The sequence below is a fragment of the Tinamus guttatus genome, unplaced genomic scaffold (assembly GCF_059628265.1).
Source record: "Tinamus guttatus ecotype Peru unplaced genomic scaffold, ASM5962826v1 Tinamus_guttatus_pri_ptg000197l, whole genome shotgun sequence".
In the NCBI taxonomy this organism is placed as follows: Eukaryota; Metazoa; Chordata; class Aves; order Tinamiformes; family Tinamidae; genus Tinamus; species Tinamus guttatus.
Genome location: NW_028288731.1, coordinates 2,840,611 through 2,860,780, shown reverse-complemented (window position 1 = coordinate 2,860,780; position 20,170 = coordinate 2,840,611). Strand labels below are relative to the sequence as shown.

Below are 20,170 nucleotides of genomic sequence, written 5' to 3'. Positions count from 1 at the left end.
GCGACTGGCTCAGCAGGGCCTTTGGGCCTGGGGCCTGACCCGAGAGCCCTCTGCTTATCTTCCACGTGGAGCCCTCCTGCTGTCTAAAACCATCCTCATCCATAACTTCCTACCGACCGGTTCTGGTGAACCCTCCTCGGAAACATCTGGTTGTGGCTGGTGCCAGGGGAGAAGGATTTGCTCTTGGATGTCCACTCCGGGGGGTGGCATCCAGCCCTGCAAAATGGAGAATGAAAGTCGTGGAGAAAATGCTCCTATTCCAACCTGATAACTTTAAATGGCTTTGCAGGGTAAATAGCTGAAGGCTGAAGCATTACCAGCCTCCTTAGCATCAGTGCTGCAAAGCCTGATGCTTAAAATGAAGCCTGAGTTATGTGTATTGAAGCAGTTGTGTTAGTAAACACTGTGTTGAAACCCGTAGTGGGAGTAATGTGAGCGCCTGAGAGCATGAGAGGAACCTGAGAGGGAATGGGCTTGCCATCGAGGGGAGGGAAACTTGGGAGCAGAGCAGATGTTTGACTCGCAGCTTGTCCCAGCACAGCTGATGAAAGAATCTTCATAATCAAGACCAAAAAAAATTTCTAGCTGTCATCCTTAAGATGAGTCATTTTCTTCCCTCATTTTTAGTGCCTCCCAAACTTTGGTCCCTCCTGAGGCAGGAAGCTGTAATTCAGTCCTGGCTCTGGTTGTGACAGCGTGGGCAGCCAGAAGAATTAACTGGGAATGGGACTGTGTGCCATGTGATACCTGTGCACAACGGAGGCCTTTGCTTGTAAAGGGAGATGTGGCCTTACAGACACAGCCCGTGCTGCTCTTCTGTATCCCCAGGCATCCTCAGATACAAAATCAGAGGCGTTGGGACCTTTCTGGAATAAAACTGCATTATTTTGTTTTGCCCTGTGCCATGTCTGTGTGAAATAGCTGGAGTAGATTTCAAGGCACTTTGATCAATATCCCTTTCCTAATGATTAATTCATAATGTTACTCCTAGCTGTATCTATCGGACTACTTTGCAGCACACAGTTAATAACCATTTCCTTATATTATCTTAATTACATTTTTTTATGCCGGAAATTTTTTGCCTGTTTATGCAAAAAGTCTTGCACCACTTTGCTACTAAAAAAATGTAAGAGCACAGAAGAATCAGGTTTCCATTTATGAGTGTAATGCAACATAACAGTGTCTGTAATTGTGCCTGTAATTAGACACAACAGGATCAAAGCTAGAATTAATGGTGGGATGTCTGTGATTTTTGTTAATGTTCTGGGATTTATCATTGCAGCTACCGTATTAGTAACGAGACGTCCAAGCCTGAATTAGATGACTGCTGTGCTAGATGCTGTGTGCTCAAGCAGTGTTGTTCCAGAACCCGTAGAGCTTACGGTCAAATCTAAGAAGAGACGTGGAGACGTAAGCAACCACACAGCACACTGGTGAAATCATGTTACTCACTGTAATTAGTAGCTTAAACATTCTGCAGCTCATGCTGGGAAATCCTAGGTGGAAATAGGTCTGCATGTCACCTGGGACATACCACAGGAAAGAACATCAGAGCATATGACTTGATTCCAACATGGAAGCTAATCCTGTTTTACTGGGATTTGGGATTTAAAACTCAGTGTATTATGAAGAGGTAAGCTTCATCTGTAGTCTGTCTCCACTCACCCAGTATGTTTTCCACTGAGGATATTTTTTTTCTAATACAGCAATAATCCAGTGACTAGTGCAGCTCTATACTTCTGCATATGAGCAGTGTGGCAAGTAAGAGATGGACAAAATAGTTCAATTCCAATGTACCTTCTCGTTGGATGTGAAATATGCCTATACTTTTTAGAGCTAAATTCTGTTCTGAAATTCTGGAAGCCAGATCTTCATATTGGTTTGAGTTCAGCTCAGTGCTGGAAATGGTGTTATGAACTGATCAAAATATTTGGTATTATCTTGCAATGTAGGTTTGTATCCTGTGTCAGTTCCCTACTCATAGCGATATTTTCACCACATTCCCTTCAGGTCCCGGCTTTACTCTCAGGACCCATGTATTCACCCTCCCTGTGGTACCACCAGTTTTCTTATCTTGACAATCCCCTGTGTAAAATTCACTCTGCTGCCTATGATGCTTCTGACCCACAGCACCCTTCCCAGCTGTGTTCCTCCATGTTCTTCCTGCTTTTCCGCCAAAATATCCATATACACTCTTTGGACCGTAGGGATCCACCAAAAGAACTTCAGTCCCATAACGCATTTCCTCAGCTCCTTCCGTGGTCCTCTCTGCTGTCGCTTCTTTCTGTAGCCTACTCAGCACCTGTTCATCCTTCACCTGTCTTGCTTTGGCAGCTAATTGGGGCAGAAATAGCACATGCTTTGGCTGGATAAGAGCTCAGCACCTGTGCACTTGTGCAGCAGGATGCACGGCCACCAGACAGAATAAGAACTCAGTTCTTTCCCCTCATAGCAGCATTAATACTGTCTCTACCCTCTACTTATTTGTGGGGGTTTTTTTGTAAGGTAGGTAGGAGTGTAATGTCATCTATCAAACATGATTGAATTTGGCCAGTGTGATTCATGATTATTTTGTGTGGATAGACACCAGACAGCGAGAGACAGGAAATTAGAGCAAAACCATGAGAAAATTAGGGAGCAAATATTTTTGACTTCTTTGTACATTCAGAAATCTTCAGATAAGCTAGCCAGCAGAATCGCATAGGGAATTGGAAATACTATTTTAATGTCAAGGTGAAATTTTAAGGCCCTGATACATAGCTGTGGCGATGAGCTGTTAGCAAGAACTTTATGCATACCTTTTGATCTATGTTTTCTTAAATGAATTTTGGCACTACAATATGTCACATTTTTAATTGCTACGGAAGTCAGTTCTTTGTAAAGGTATTTTTTGAAAGGAAGATGTGGAGATTCTTTGAAAAAAAAAAAAAAAAGTGATTTAGAGACAGGCCGGCTGGTTGAGCCAGCAGTCCTACACAGCTGGAAATCAGTGTTTTCATTTGTTTTTACAGTAACATCAATGACAGCGGCTCCTTTGTGTGATTTGTGGGCTGTAACCTTCTTCAAAGACTTCACAGATCTGTTTGAAACTGTGACTCTTCTTGACAGTTTCAGTTGATAGTTGAGGGCTTTCTGGGCCAGGGAACCTTTCAGCAGGGCTGGGGACCTCAGCCAAGTTTGTGGGCCAAGCACCAGAGCTATTGGGCAGCCAGAGCTCAGGGCTACCTCATGTCCCGTAGCTGTAGCCGGCCCCACAGGTTCCTGACTCCCTCTGTTTCCCCAACCCAACCAAGAAGGAACTCAAGTTGTGGAGCAGGCGGCCAGTGGTGCACAGAGACCCTCTCCCTTTTCATCTCGTTTGCATCACTAGAAAGTTTGTCGTGCTGCCTCCAAGCAGATGCCGAGTCTGGTTAATGTCCTTCCTTGAATAAAACTCTCTCAAACGCTGATCCGAAGGCGTCAGTTGGCAGCCCGAGTGTCCTCACACAGATTGGAAAAGTCCTTGCCCTGCAAGATTTAGAGTCTGAACAGGCCAGCTGCAAACTAAGGGAATGCTATATACACGTTTCACAGGTGGGGGAACTGAAACATAGGCTGGTTTAGTGATAAGTTCAAGGTCATGGAGCCAGGTTAGCAGCAGAGCGGTCTTGAAGCCCAGTGCCCTAACCATCAGCTTGTTCCAATTTTGGGAAGGACTTCATGCTAATAAGAGCATACGCGTTGTTCTGTAGTGTTAGGAGGAAGAGAAACTCTGTCTAAGTGAAGTAATCTTGAAGGCACTTTAATAAATGCAAGGATTTCTTCATTCTTAGGTCAATTTTGGCAAATTGTATGCAGCTAATACCTTGTGGAAAAAGACAAATTGCCAGCAAATAATAAATTACAGTAATCCAGAGAAGAGGTGAGACAATCATAATCGCAGCACTCTATAGATAACAAAAGGGAAAATCTCTTTATCTAAAGTACCTTATAATTGCTAATGTTCTTAATCTCCTGGAAAATCCATGTCTTTAAAAAATAAGCCATTTTTTGCTTGAACAAAAAGGGAAGAACTTTGTTTTTATCACTGGGAGGTTTGGACAATTGATCTCTTTGTAATTCTATGGGAGCATGATCCTGAATTCACTGTAATTACCAGGGAAAAAGAAGGGAGGCAGGGAAGGAATGGCCCTGACCTGCTGACAGTGCCGGGGAGCTGGCGCATCCGCACCGCGCTGTGCGCGTCGTGTGGGAGCTGCTGTGTCCAAGAGCCTGCAGGGCCACCGCGGGACCTTCGTGCCTCCTCTGACCAGGGTGATGCCCTCTCTCTCTCTGTAGCCCGGGCAAGTCGAATGGGGCTCCCTGTCTTTGAGGTGCCTGCTGGTGCCAGGTCACAGATTTGTTACCTCCTCTTCCTGCAGGATGCCCTGGTTGTTTTTAGTAGTGCTTAACTCATGACAGCTTTGAAGTCCTACAGAGGATGCTAACGCTCGAATTCGGGCAGTGTCCTCTAGAGTGCGATTGATCTTCCAAGGAGAAACTCATCCTGTTCTCACCTTAAATGGGAGAGGGTCTGGCCGTTCTCTTAAGTAACCTAGTGGTAGTCTTGCTTCTATGGACAAGGAAATGTCTTTCTGAAGAGACGTGTGTGATGGGACCCATTGAGTCAAGGGTTAGCTGGTGGTCTGAGGTGTGAAACCCTCCCCGCTTCCTCGCCCACCCTTGCCTGCATGGGGGGACTGCGGTCCTGGGGTGCCTGTTCTCCAAACATGTCCCCTACCACAGCAAGGGTCCTGCATCCATAGTGATAGAAAGCATCCAGTGATAATGCAATGTAAATGAAAAACAAACCTCCAAAGAAAAGCAACAGAAAAAACGGAGATTGATGCCAAATCAATACAGTGCTATTATTTAGACTTCCAGAAATATATATACATATATGCACACACACACACACATATATTTATATAAAAATCAGTCAAAGTCGGTACAAACTAGCAAATGGAGGAGAAACTGGGGTGTTTCAAAGCTTTGATAGATCTCTGGTCTCACCAAAACCCGTGTGTTCTCACGTGTGTTCTGAGTGGCTGTCAATTGGCCCCACCTTGCACATCCAAATAACTTTCTAGTTTTCCGATCAAGCCTTTTGACACAGAACGGAGCACGTACGAGTGCTTCATCCTGCTTGAATGGAATATTGTGTAATAGTACTGGATGGCAGCTGTACTGTCAGCTAAATATTTTCCAAAAGAAGGTATTCAGCAAAATTGTTTCTGTCTGGGCATCTCTGCTGCCTCTTCCTGCAGAAGGTTGTGGAGCTTGGAAAAATGCTGCATTGCAGCAAGTGTACTACCAGTGATTAAAAGTAGATTTTGTTGTTGTTGTTGTTTCCCCCCCACACTTCTGCAAGCTTGTGGGTGGCATTTTAATCAAGTTCTCATGGTAACAAACATAATTTAAAAGCACTGAAGCCTACAAAATTAGTCCTTTTCTATATGTACTTGAAGTGGGTGTTAAGTCATTACGACTGCAGTGATGTTGGTTATTTCAGTGTTTCTGGTGCAGAGATGACAAGGAAGAGAGAATGGAGTGAAGTGTTGCTGAATGCAGAAAATCTCGATTGTTTTTCTCTCAGGTTTTATTGGCTTTTTTTTTTTTTTTGTCAAGAAGGTGCAATTAAAATAATCTGCTATATGCTCCATATGTTTCTTTCTTTTAGTTGTGCTCTGGCATCACAGTATGTCACATTTGTTATTCCTAGGAGTGGCGGGGTTTATTGACAGATATTTTGATTCACCTTGGGAATAAATAGGAGCCCTTATCAAAACACACATGTAAATGTATGAGAAACTGGGGAAGGCTGCAAGCTGCTGTCATTTAGAGTTAAATGTACAAGCAGATGCACAAGGAGCAACAGAGGAGGGGACTAAAATGGGAGCATCCAAAATGAATGCTTTGCTTTCTGTTGATGAACTGATTTCGAAAGCATCACGTGGTTAAAACATGGTAACTCACGGGAATTAGGCAATTCTATTTCATCTCTAGGTTGTCTGCTCCTTTGCCAAGTCTAAGGTAAATGTGTTTAATTGTCTGATACTTTTCATGTTGTGCGTAATGAATTTCTGCTACAACGTATTTGCAGTCCTGCAAATATGTGCTGAATAAGGGAAAGTCAGCCATCCTCTGGGGATGTCAGAAAGTGTAAGATACAGCTCGCCTGCTGCTGACAAGATGCTGTTTTATAAGGAGAAAATGCACTGGCTATTTCACTGCTTGAGAAAATGAAGTTCCAGGAATTTTTTTGCTATGTGTTACCTACTAGGTTACTGTTCTGTTATCAAGTGTCCCTGCCTAATTTACCTGCAAAAAAAGCTGCAACTTTGTCTTGAGAACTTTATTTCTGGATGGTTAATGCACATTTGGTATCTCATGGACAGTATGGTATCTTGGACAGTAAGACTAAGCTCGCACCTTCACAAAAGTGTTGGAAGTTGGGTTTATAGAGGTATCAGGATTGCAGGTTAGACAGCATGCAGTAACTGGGGTGTGGGGAAGGGCAGAAATATCTCACCTGTGTGGAAAAAAGTGCTCTGCATTTCCCTGCTTTTCCACACAGTCATTTATGTGCTGTGCAGCAAGGCCGGACTCTTCCTCGGGATCACATAGGCTGTTCAGACTTGGTGCTGCAAAGGGATTAGTTATTTGTTTTAATGGATGAAAGCTCAATTTTACCCTATCCTGTCTAATTTGGCCTTACATAAACACTTCACAATGATTTCTGGGAATACGTAGCCCCGACCTTATGTTATTTTCTAGTAATGCCTACATCACTGGGCCCTTGGATGCTGCCCCCCGCTTTTAAAATCTTGTGACTCCCATGTTCTGCAACTGCTGAAGTGGAAATGCAGGGACGAACTCGTAATGCTTCATTCAGGTGGTTTTTAAGAAGATCCGGACTGCAAAGCGTCTCAGTGCCAGGTCATCAGAATATTTTCCCTGCCCGTTTTCCCCATCGCTGACTGGCAGTGCGAGCAGAGGAGGGTGCAGCCCGCGCTGCGGCTCCCGCCTTGGCGGCCGCTCCGCGCGTCCCGCCGGGCTCGGCCTGCCCGCCGAGGGCCCCAGCAGAGCCTTGGGCAGTGGGCAGCAACCCTCCTCCCGGTCGCTCTTGGAAATCTGTCACGTTTTAGACTCCCTTGGATTCTCAGCAGATGAGGGGGCAGAGAAAGCAGGGAAATGTCAATAGCAAGAGAAAAAGGACTTTTTTTGGTAAGTAAACAAAGCACTGAAATGTTATTTGTTTGGAGAGAATTGATTATACTACAACTTCTGTCATTATGTGTGCATTTAGTATTGATCAAAATAGGCCTTTTATTTGAAAAAGAAGAAAAAAATGTTGTCTGAGTAGTCATTTCCTGCTGTGGAAAAAGAACGAATTTTGTCTTTGTTTCAAAACTGCAAGTGGTTATGAGCAATGCTCCCTGGAAGCAGTACAGCACAGTAAAGTACAACGTATTCTTCAAAGGAGTGTATCATTTGGATGGGTGATGTTTGAAAGATATCAACTGCATCTTTTAAATGGTAATTTTTTGCAATTGATCATATGCTATATGTCAAATCTAATGATGTGAGTACTGTGGTCTTTATTAGTCTGATGATAACGTTTTCCTTTTCACAAAGTAAAGCCCCTTGAAAATCCTCAGTATTTTAAAGAAACTGGAAATATGATGAGGATGGCAGTTCTGCCATGTGCTCCCATATCAAATCCTGCTATGTCAAGTGAGGCGCCTTTTAGAAGAACAAGTAGGAAGGAAAATGGCTTCCAGAAAATTCTCTCAACTTTTTTAATATTCTCAGAGAACACTCACAAAGCACCAGAGAAAATCCGGCCTGGAAAGCTCTGCTGAGCGGCCTGCGCACAGCAGGGTTTGATCTGAGCGCTGCTTCAGAAAATGGAGCTTTAGGGTTTTATTCTGTCTTCTAGACAGTGCTACAGCCTCTCTCATGTAAATGGCTTCAAACTGGCAGCAGGGATAAGGACAGCAAAGGAGCCCTCCTTTTATATATGTGCTGTGTCAAAAAGTGCTTTTCATCATTCCTCTGTACCTTACAGTGCTCCTGTGGCGTAGCCAGCAACACCGGAAAATATCTTAATACCTCCCTTCTGAAAGCCTCCCAACTCTCCACTCGGCCTAATATGGTGCAGAGAAAAGGTTTGTTTAAGAGAAGACATGATCTGTAAAGTGAAGAGGGAGAATTGATGCTTGAACTAGTGTTTTCTTCAGTGAGCAACTTGCACTAGCCCTAGGGATTTTTGCAGAAAATTAGGTGTGGGGCTGGAGTTGGGCCACACGTTGCAGCCTCTTTTCTCCTGTGCCCTGGGAGGGGGCAGGAGAAGGATGAGATCAGAGAAATACTCCCTAGTCTGGGTTGACACAGTTCCACGTTGGTGCTGCTACCCCGTTAGTGCATGTCTTAGTGTCTGTCTTGCTTCATGAGTTCATTCTCAGCAGTTTTGCAAGGATGCTCAGCAGCGTACATGGGGGGGTCTTTTGTACCCCGTGGTATAAGCCTAAACAAAGAGAAAGTGGTGACTGTTCTTGTTTCAGAAGCTCTTTGGAGGCATCTTTGCAAAGTTTGCTGAAGGTCAGGAGAGGCCTCTGGGGTCTCTGCTGATTCCAGCCTCCCCGAGCCCTCCTTGTGTCCTATCATGTCATCACTGACTGTATCACTGCACAAGAGAAGAATCTGCCTCTCCTCTGCTTCTAACCTTGTAGGAGACACAAAAAGTCTCCAGTTTCAAATGCAGAGGTGACCAAAGCTACTTTGTGGTAAGAAACAGGTTCTGAGGGCTCTGACAAGGGGTACATGGGAGAGGTGGGAATGGCTCAGCAGATGGATACAAGTTGTGGAGACGGGACTAGATGAGACATCCAAGAAGGAAAGCTGTGAGTTGGTGGAGCAGTTGGAATGAGGAGAATGCTGATGTGGATCTGAAGCCGGACCCGCATATGGGGAGAAAACTCTAAGTCTGTGGTGGTGAAAACTGTAGCTTGGATGTCAAGGCTGAGTGAGGGAGTGGAACCCACAGCCTGAAACTTGTAGCTTCAATGTTGCAGGGTGTGTGCAAGCGTGTTCTAGACAACACCCAGTTTGTCACAGTTAGGATTTTTTTTTTTGCGTTTTTTGATTGCCTTTAATGTTCTTCGTCAACTGAAGTAGAATAAAACTTTCCATTCCTAAAGAAGTAAAGTTCAGCACTGTACTGATGTGTATATTTAAGTGGCTGCCATGGCTGGATTTTGATGCTGCCAGATAGACAGTGATTTATTCTGTAAGTTTTGTGCCTTAAGCTTTCAGAAAAGCTCTTCTTTTCATCCTGAAGCCCGGCAGAAGTCTAGCAGTAATAATTAGCAAGCCATAAAAATCGACCTGATTTGTGGGAAGCACTGAAGGATGCAAAGAGACATTTCTGTTCAAGGAGGTAGGAACAAAAGTGCATGGTTACTGACCCAGTCATGTCAGACCTAAATTTTGAGGGAATCCCAAGTGATAAGTGTTCTGCAGTCTGAATACTGCCTATTCATTCAGTTCTTCTAGCAGAGTGAATGAATCATCCTTTCAACCAGAGACAGTCCCTCTGGGTCAGAGTCGAGGTCAGTGGTGGGGCATGAGTTTCAGACTGCTTGCCCTAAATGAGGAAGGAAACATAACATACAAGACTGCTTACAGTGCTGCAACTTCGAGCATCTCCTTTGTAAGGCATTCACTTTTAGCATCTCATGAGACCTCTTGTAAGCGCCGCTCTGGATGCATGACCAGGTCCCTCTGTCTTCCTGCCTGCTCCTGTGCTTCTCACCATCGCCCCTACTCCCAAACGATTCTCCCAGCTGATCTTCCTGCTTCTGCACCCCAAAAATCATTATCTCAATGTCATCGGGCCATGTCTGTAATTTTTAGCTTGTGGAGGGCACGTTGACTCCGCAGAACAGGTTGCAAGTGAGTGGGCTCTTCATGTGGGCAGCCAGCCAGGCCGCAAGCAGCAGGCCGTGGGCTGCGGGGCTCGGGTTGGCTGCATCAGCAGAGGGTAGGGAGGAACACGCGTCTGGAGTGGAGTGTCGTGTTCCCCTTAGAAACTTGTGAGAGCAGCAGAGCTGTTGATTTGCTGGAGCCTAGCGCTGTAATAGGTGCTCTTCATTTACAGTACAATCCAGTCTATATCATACAAAGATTTTTCGTTTGTAGTATGTTTAATACTCTGTGTCTTTCTGTGGAGAGCTTGATTGTCTGTCTTCTCTCATCTTCTCCATGTTGGACATGCTTTTGCAGACCTCCGTCCCGTTCACCTCTTTCCCAGGATCAAGAGTCAGAGCCTGTTTAGTTATTCCATGCACTGAAGTTGCTCCAGATCTTTGATCATCCTTCTTGGGTTCTCTGTACCTTTTCCAGGTCTGCTATATTTCATTTGTGATTAATGCTTAGAGCTTTCAGGCCTCCTAAAATCAGTATTAATGCTGCTACAAGACACTGCAAAAGAAAAGATCCAGAGGAATTAAAGTGCTGTGAACCATCATAGATCACAGGTGCCTCCTGAGCAACATCAGAAGTACCCAAAGTACACAAATGAGCGCATGAATTTCCTGTGTCTATCAGCAGTCTGCATGTCTGATATTCTGCTTCTTGCATCTTGGTGCTCTTTAAAAGGGCAGTCGTAACCTGGGTCCGTGGAAGAGCTACCTCACAGATAGGTTACTGCTTTGTCCATAAAGAGACCCTGAGGATGTTTTCTGCATGTCCTGCCTATATTGCAAAGGACATGTTGATCGGGATCCTCATAGGCCTGTAGGCACCCAGATGTGTTGGAAATTAGTGGGTCTATGTCATCAAGCGGAGACTCTGTGCCGTGAGAAGAGGCTGATGGTGTGACTGCCGCTCTGTGGAGCTGCTTTCCTCTCTGCATGGAGCAGGCTGCGGTAGCCACTCCTTGCTGCATGGGTCTAGACCACATGGTTTGATCAAAGATGGCAAATCCTAGATCTTCTCCTTCCCACTGTCTGTGTCTCTATATTAAAAGAACACATATTCAGCCCCATGGGTTTCTTTCTTTTTTTCCAGGCTTTTTTCTTCAGTTACTGAATTTGTTCATCAATCACATCCTATTATTCTTGACAGGCATGTCTTTTTTCATCCAATACAACTACCTTAGTTGGATGAAGATGAAGAAACCCTCAGTTGTACTGGATGAACAACCTCATCCCTGGCCCTGGGCTTGCCTCTTCCCTCCCACCAAACCTATTTATTTCCCCTCTTGTTCTTGGAGAACCTCACTGACTTTCCATGTACGTGTCAGCCGCTCTGACATGGGAGAAAAGAGGTGGCAGCAGAACAAGCAACTGCTGTGATTTCAGGTTCCCTCCCTGTCTGCTCGGTCCTCCCTGCCCTCCTACCCCCTTGCTCCAGTGCCTGGAGCAGATCTGCTTTATTGCTCTCCTTTTGCAGATGGTAGGTCTGGGTGAGTGAAGATTTGGCAGGGAAAAGCTATCTCCTGATAAAATTATATCCCAAATGTTTTGATTTTACTGTCTAGAGCTTTTATGAGCACAAAAGACTTCTAGGTAGTGTCCTACCCAAGTAAGTAGTAGGTTGAGGTTTTTGCTTTGTGTTTTTGGTCTCAGTATACAGTTTTGAAAGATAGAAGCAGGTATCTTAACGTGTGTGGACCATGTATTTTAAGGCATGCAAACCTGCGTGTATGTGTAGGTAAAAGAAAGTCCTTTGTATGTAATTTGTTATTTGGGTAATTATCTGAAGGAATTAAATAATCCTACTGCTTTTGCCGGACTAGATTTCATGGTGCAACGATGTCTGCTCAGATAGTCCCTAGAAAAGACAACTCCAGCACTCGCTAACCCATGCCAAGTTTGTTCTAAGTCTAGAAGCAAGCTACTTAGCAAATAACCTCATTCACCTACAGTTTTCCAACCCTCTGTCCTCTTATTTGTGTTTATTTATTCATTTATGGTTAGGTATTTTGGGCTGCAGTTAAAAGCATCAGCCTTTCTTGGCTGTATTGGGTTACTGGGCCTTTGCCTGTCAGGTTTTCTGATCACAAAACTGAGAATCAAAGGTACTTAGGTCAGTCTGGGTGGAGGGGCCTCCAAACAAGCTCTCGGCTCCCTCATGCTCTTTTTCAGCATGCGTAAGCACCGTGTCTCGTGGACAATAAGATGTTGGCACTTCCCCGTGTCTGGGGGTCTGACATAGCGCAGTGAGGCTAAAAGCACTCAGCAAAAGGGTGATTTGCTGCCTTCGGCCTGGGCAGGGAATGGTTCCTTTCATGGGGGCAAGAGTTTTTGCCCAAAGACTTTGGAGCAGCACAGGGCCTTGAGGATGTTCTCCTGTTATCTCTTCCATACTTCTTGTCAGGATCCCTGTATTCCTTACATGTATTGCATGATCTGTATATATCTCTCACAGACTGCATCTGAGTATTTCCAAAGATTTTATGTTAGCAGCTATGGATTTAGGTTGGGAAGTTAGGCAAGAGCTCTGAAAAACTCCAAATGCAGACATGTTAGTAGAGGCAGTACGTAAAACAAAACAAAACACTCATTGAGTAATGTTTAGCTCATGTGAAAATGTGTCATGTTTAATGAGATCTTGGTGAGACCGAAAGAAAGAGGGAATATGAAATGAGTTCATGTTTGTGCAGAAGAAGGAAAACCCCCTGAGCTGTTCACAGGCGCCTCTGCCGAGCAGCCCGCTTTGCTGTGCCCGTGCTCAGCACAGCTCCTATGACCACATCAGGAACTTAGACCTGTCCTGCGTGGAGAATATTACAGTAATGTCTTGGCATAGTTAATTACATTCCTTATTGCTAATTTGAGCTGTCATCCAGCATCAAGGCCTTTGAGAAATGATACACAACTTCAGATCAATGTGTCTTAACAAAGTTGATGTGTTTGTGGGGGGAAAACACAGCAAATTTGCGATCTAACCTTTCTGTGGACTTTAAGGCTCCTGAATTTAGAACTTGATGACCGATCAGGTAAGGTTAACTCTGAAGGTGCTTACAAAAGGGCTTGGACTGGGAGTTTGACCGCACGAGGCTGTGCCCTGCAGACTTGGATAGAGAGCTGAATTTTACTCACAGGGAGCTCTAATAAGTAGTAAAGTTCTCTCCCTAAACAGTGTGGGGTTTCCTTGAAATAAGGCACATGTTCTTATTGGGTACAGATCTCTTCCACAGTGATTTCTCCTGTGTAGCGCACAGGGTGTTTTGCAAGCTCTGTGCTGTTTCCTCCATGAAGAATTTCTCCTCCAGCTCAACTGTGATGTTGTTAGGGATGTCAAACTTTCATCTTGCCAAGGATTGAAGGGACTGTGGGGTAAGAGAGAAATGGGCAAACCCCAGCTTTTTTATTGGAGACATGCTTCCCTGGTGCTTCCTATTCCCCTAAAAATATATATCTCTCTAAATAAAAGGAGATTTGTATTCGTAGTAAGTGGGGGGAAATTATTTATTTACTCTGGTAGTGAAACACCCTCTAAAATGCAAATAAGGAGTAAGGCATTGAAACAAGTGTTTATTTCAGTAGGACTTTAATATACAGTTGAAAATCTCCATTTATTCATACTGTGAAAGAGCCAAAGTGTACCCTGTAGGAAGTTTTAATTTTCCATTAGACTATGCTGTGGCTTTTGAAAGCAAGGAGCCTGGGGAAGAACCGGCTGAAAGGTGCTAAAACGTTTTTATGAGGCGAGTTTGTTTCATTCCCGAGCAGCGCAGCGAGGGGAGGCAGTTGGCGGGATTCCTCCAAACGTGAGCTCGGAGATCCCATGATGAGTCTGTCCTCTCTGATGGCCCTGACACGACCATGGGCTACCTGCACGCAGCACTTGTAGCTGGTGGTGGTGCTTTGTGGTGTTTCTCCTGTCCTCGGTACCTCATATGTTGAGGGTAAAACAGCCAGCATGGCCACGACTGCTATTTGGGTCTTTTTGCTGCCCAGGACTGCGTGTGAGGGCCGTCCCGGGAGCAGCTGGTGCCGGCTGCCGAGATGCGGAGCCCTGTGTTTCGGTTTGCAACCTGTTTTCTCCACGCCCGGGGAGGGCTCACGATGCCCATGCGGAATTGGGCTCTGCGGAAAAGCCAGTGGCGTGTGCCTGACCCAGAGGGGCTCCCCTGGGAGCGCGCTCTTCCTTAGAGCTGCTTTCCCTGAGTCTCCTGGAAACCAGAGGCTCCTCTGAGAAATCTGGGAGGCTCCTGGCAGCCAGGAGAGACTCGCGCCTTCCCGGCGGCTCCTGCAGCGCATCCGCGGCTCCAAAAGGCACGGACGGAGGCAGAGCTCAGGTAGGAGGCAGCGGCGGCGGCCACCTCCATTTCTGCTCACGAGACAAGCTCTCACCACCCCTCGTCTTAACGGGCTGCTTAAAATTGCTGAAGGCTCTGAAGGATTGCGCGCGTTTTAAGCCGGAGAGGCTGCTCTTCCTTGGTGTTTGCTCCTTTCCTGGCTGATGTTGTGTCTTTAATGCTCCCGCCGCCCTTAGCAGGGACTGAATGTATTGGTGATAATTTTTGCCGTGTTTCACACTGCGGAGATCAGGTATGGTTGTCATGGCGCTGTTGTTATGGCTACCGCCTCCTTCCCCAGGCGAAGGCCTCTCCTCTCTGCCGCAGGGAGTGATGGATGCGTGTGTGTGTGTGCGGGAGCGATGGGGGAACGCTGGGTGGAAAACACCGTGTTGCGGACAGCAGCCGTTGGTCCAAGAGGGAATGGTGTCGCAGTGGGAATGGGTAGCAGAGGTTTGCCCATTTTTAAAACGTCGAACAGAACCCTAAGCAAGATGTTTTTGAAGGCAGAAGCTGCTGCTTCTAGCATGTCACAACCGAGAGAAAGAGCTGCGCCCAGTTTCAGATTTTGGGAGTCTGAGTGTATTTCTGAAGTTCCCGTGCACAGGGATGAGGCAACCCCTGGCTACCGTGACAGGACGTGTCTGCGCAGCAGTGCACCCCGTGGCACATCGGCTCGATGGTGCTCGACTCTCCAGGTGCCTGGAGAAATTAGTAAATTTGCCAGCTCAAAGATTCCTCCTCATATATTGTTCCTAAATTCTTGCAGCCAAGTGGACTTGCTTACCATCAGCGCAGACGCGAGCAGATCTGACTTCTGCTCCCAGGAAGGAGCAAGGGCACAAGAGCGCAGCATCTTGTAGATATGCTCCTTATTCACTGCACAAAAGACCCTTTCTTCATTTTTCCCCTTCTGTGCATTCCCAGAGATGTAAAAGAGATGGAGCAGAATGAAGCTCGTGCGGTTGTGTTAGCGTTGGCCAGCACGTCTCCAATCTGTTGTAGCGATGTATGCCAGAGTCCGGGAGCCCAGCCTGATGCTCATGAATATCTCATGTCACATCGTGCTGCTACGTGTAGGCCCACACGTGCCTTGGTACGGAGCAGTGAGGCCTTCCGCAGAAGTTCTCCCTCCTCAAAGTGAAGGCGTTTCGTGATTTTTCAGCCATCTTAGAATCCGAGGTACAGTCAAAAGAATGAGTCAGAAGGTATTTCCTCAAAAATAGGTAACTGTTTACCATGTAGGAATAACAAAACCTTTATAACCCCTCCAAACCTTAGTACACATGTGAGCGGATGAGCACTACTTGTGTTTTTAACAGAGGGGAGGTTGTATTTAAAAGAACATCTTTTTTTTTGCACTAACTAGAAGGATTTAGCTGCAAACTGGTAGCGGATAAGGAAGAAATTTATGGTGTTTGCTATAAATTGCCAGAGAAATCTTTGTCCTACGTTACAGAGAGTGGCCCATGATGAGATGCATAGTTCTGTCTAATAATACACTGTATTGCTAGAACTGTGGTACTGAGGTGTTTTGAACGGTGTATTTTGTTAGTCATCTAGTATCTCATGGACCATGACCAACCATTTTAAATAAGATAGAAGCTAACATAATTCCTGTCAGATGCCATTAAGCTCTCCCTGTATTTCTGGTATGTTTGTGGTGATTCTTTTTGATCAGTGTGATGCAGACCATTCACATCTAAAAAAAATGAAATTACTTGGAGAGAAGATCCATGTCAGAGTGAAATGAAAGGGTAAAGTGCATCTGCAAAGCTCTTCATGTGTTTGTTGCATCTGAAATGAGCTGTCTTATTTTCTAATGTTTGGAGATTCCTTCTGAGACAGCCACCAGTAGGATTTGTGTGCAGTGTATGAGAGGTGACAGGAGATGATTGGAAATGGTCCATCCAGATTTTCCATCTTCTGTCTCCTGACTCTTGCGTTTATTCCTGCCTCTTGATACCAGCCCACTTGCTTTGACTCTTGTAAGCATAAGTGTCGGTAAGTCAAGAACCTGAATGTCCAATTCTCTTGAGACCTTTTCACCCACAGTGCCTGATGCTTCATATTCAGATCCATCATCACAATTATTGGTACACAGGCATGAACTAAAGCTTTGTTTTCTGTGTTATTAGTCAGCATGGGTTAGATCACTCCCTACAAAGGTGTACAGGACCCAAGGGGCAGCTTTAGGAGGCCGTTAAGATCGTCCTGCAAGATGAACTTGCAAAACATGCTGCGGCTGTTTTGTGTGTTGGGTTCAGAGCGCCCAGGCTTGATTCAAGCCATGGCAGCAAGAGCAGGTGTCACATAGGAGAGCATATGGGTTAAGAAATGTATATCCAGCGCCTGTGAAAGGAGGCGGTAACTGCCAAGTCGGCCTGTGTGTCCCCCATGTGACTTGTCTGTCTGTGCTAATTCCAAGTTATTTAAACATTTCCTGTCTCTGTGCAGCTCCTAAATGTCTGAAAAAGATGGGCAGTTAGTTTTTACTGAGTATCCAGGGGTACTGATGGGTTGAGCCTCAGTCCCCATGAACTGGGCCAGGGGCAAGGCTGGCCCGTGACTAACTCACAGTGTTTCTCCTTGAGTTATAAACTGTGAGAGCACTTGATAAGAGAGTCAAGAGTGAATTCATCCATGTTTTGCTCTGTAACCATCTATTATAAATGCCGAGCCAAATCCTGCCTTCAAATACACACAGCCTTCATTGAAGCCTGCCCACTGTATTTATTTTTAAGGATAAAAGCACTTCTGTTCCTTGCACAGAGGCCTTGTGTGGCACTGCCCTTTGTGTGGATGTGAATCTCCTTCCTCAGGAGCCTGGTGGGAAGGAGGGGGCGTCTGCGCCGGCGCCCAAGGGCCCTTCGTGGATACCAGCCCGGCTCTCCTGGTGCCCCCCGAGCTGCTCCCTCCGGGCCGGCCCAATCCCCCGGGAGGGGTGCGGACAGGCAGGCGGGCACTGCATCATTTTGAGTCATGTTTTTATTGCGAATGAAACTTAACGTTCATGATTCGCTGTGACTTTTGATTTAAAGTAAAAGTAACTCTGAAAGGCATTATCATTACATAATATTAGTATCTGATCAGAAGGAAGAGGGGTGTATTATAGATTGTGAATAATTATTAGACAAATGCAGCTTTTTGTCATGTCTAGAGGCTTCTTGCATACTGATCTTGTTGCCTGGAATAGGCGTACTGTATTTGTGTTTTTATTAAATAACAGAAGAATATGTGTGATCCCCAGTTTTCAGCCTTCTTTTATAGTCCCTCAGCCTCTCCCATACGTAGCGACTGTGTTCTTTGATTTGTTTCTTTTAGGTGTTTTTTATTGTTTAATTTTATTTACAGGGGAAAAAATGTGGCATTCAGAAAAGTCCTGCTGGTTTTCACTTCCATGCAGCTAGCTTAAATCAAGCCATTTTTTCCCCCCTGCCAAGATTATCTTATCATCAAAACATGGATTACAAGCTATTGTTTTACCAAGCTTGCAAACGGAGGGAGTTTTGTGTGAGGCATCGCCAAAGCCCGTGGCTTCTCCAGTGGCTTCTTTTCCTGGCTTGGACGAGTAAGAGCTTATTAACAGAAGACATGTGAAGTAGCAAACAGTAATTAGTTCTGTTTATGTATAAATACCAATAGTCATAAGAGAATGCAAGTGCTTGTGTGAAGAACAACTGTTCCCCATGGGTTGTTTTTGGACAAAAGGGGATGAGAGTAAATGTTCACAAAATAGCAAGTAAGAAGGGATATAAACAGGGTCAAATAGCACATATGTTCAGGAACCTAGTGTATGTTTTTAGATGTTGTTGCTCTTGTGGTTAGCAGATTGCAAACTCACAGAGGACGGATCGTCTTTTCATTCTGCACCCTGTGCACGACAGGCCTGGTTCAGGACTGACCCTGCTGTTTGCAGCTGCACGGAAGGATTTGGGATACCTGCTTCACTTACTGAAGCAATTTTTGCATTCTGTCCTTTTATCACCCCTGGAGGATGTCAGTATGAAGACTGATTCACTTCTCATTTAGCGGATCTACATTTAACTGCCATTGATGAGTTAAAATCTGGTTAATAAAGGGCAACCTTCAGGAAACTAGTGTTAATAATTTCAAGGCACACAGGCATCGTGCACGATTTGACCCATAATTTTTCCTAGCTGTGGTTCGATTTGGTTTTAAAGCATCTTGCTCGTGCCTAGGACAGGCGAGCAGAGACACTTTGCTGTTTAAACCTTCTCCCACGTGTAGGTGGAGGTGCCCGGCACAGTGTGGGTGCCGCGAGCCAGGAACGCTGTCGCCTGCCCGCGCTCACCTCCCTGCTCGTGTCGTTACAGGGCCTGCGGTGAAGGAGAGGAGACATGGCGGAGGAGAGAAAAGACGAAGCCAAGTCACCGCATTGGGCGTCGAGCCCGCTCCCCGAGGCTTCTTCGCACCCGCACTCCCCTGAGCTCAAGGAGCAAGGCGGGGCGGGTGCCGGGCTCGTCCGAAGCGCCAATGGGTTTCCCTACCGCGAGGACGAGGAGCCAGGGCTGGCGGCGCGGGAGCAGCAGGACACCTACTCTCGATCCAAAGAGAACGGCATCAACGGGGAGCTCTCGGCAGGGGACAGGGAGACTGCAGGTAACGCACTCGGCCTCGCCAGCGCCTGGCCTCGAAGCACGTGTCTCTGCAGACCACTGGGTTGTGTTTCCCTTTGGAAACACAACCTTTGTTGTGTTTCCCTTTGTTTCCCTTTGGCTCCTTTGGTGGCCTGCCAGGACACAGGGCAGTGCTGACAGGAGCAGGCGAGCTGCATGTGCAGCTCTGGAGAGCACTAGCTCTTCGTGGCAAGGGACACGTTTTCCTGCAGGCCTCACCCTGATTCAGGCTTCTGGAGCATGCTCTGAGCAAACCTTCGGAAATGTGTGTTGGTGGTGTGGGGAGGCTTCACCTCCCTGGGGTCAGGAGAAACACGATGGTGCAGAGGAGCTGGTCACCTACTTGGGACTGGGAGGAGGAGGTGGGAAACCACGTTCAGTTGCTGTGTACGGAGAGTTCCTTTCTCTTCTTGTGTTTGTGTGTGTGAAGGCCAAATTCTGCTTGTATTTCTCACAATAATAATGCCTTCTTGAAACCCAGCAGTTTTTTGCAGAATAATATGCTGCTTGGTCTGACCTAGGATGCCGCGATTCAGCGTCAGCGCTTACTTGCCATTGCCTAGGCTCATTTCACTGTGTGAACTCACTGGGGTTTTGTCTGTTTGTAAACTACACTAGCATTTTAGGAATTGGCTCATTTAGGGAAAAAAAAAGAGAAGTGCAATTGTGTCAGAATGAGATATGCAAAACAAGTTTCCTGATTTAGACGTAAATGCTTATTTTCTGTGTACAGACTTCCCACTTCAAATCCCAAATGCACAGTACAGGAGGAATTTCTCTTGTACAGACAATACTGCCCTTGATGCATCCATCCATGCATGCTAAGGAGATCCTTCTAGCAATGTTTGTTGGCTGTTGACAACACTTTGAGATGCTATCCATAATTTCTCAGCAGCTAGAGAACTTTAAGTCTCTGAGACCCTAAAGTGATTTTGTAAGGGATTGTACTAGAAATTGATACATTTGCTAAAATAAATAGATTTAGATTTTAAGACTTTCTTCTTGTGGATAGCCAAAACATGAAAGAGAAAGGTAAGGGAAATCTTTTTGAGTATTCTGGTGAATTCATTTTTGATGATTATTTGGAGGAGGATGACAAGATGTTTTCTTTGCTGTAACCTAACTGCATCCTGTGCTTAGCCAGCCGGCAAGCGTGAACAGTGGTACAGCATGCAGGGGTAGGATGCCATTCTTAGGTGTG

General features: G+C 45.7%; 1 protein-coding gene across 12 annotated transcripts in view; it reads left to right on the top strand.

Annotated features, from left to right (window-relative positions):
• Nucleotides 1-20,170, top strand: part of MAP2 (microtubule associated protein 2) — a 131,667-nt gene that overhangs the window by 53,476 nt on the left and 58,021 nt on the right. For 11 of the 12 annotated variants that reach the window (XM_088523706.1, XM_088523711.1, XM_010222566.2 and 8 more), the window contains exon 4: nt 18,667-18,952. In XM_088523706.1, coding sequence (XP_088379832.1) covers nt 18,691-18,952 — 262 coding nt within the window. In that variant the 5' untranslated portion in view covers nt 18,667-18,690. Of the gene's footprint in view, nt 1-14,308; nt 14,330-18,666; nt 18,953-20,170 lie in introns of those variants that run through there. The other variant, XM_088523708.1, reaches the window with a different exon arrangement.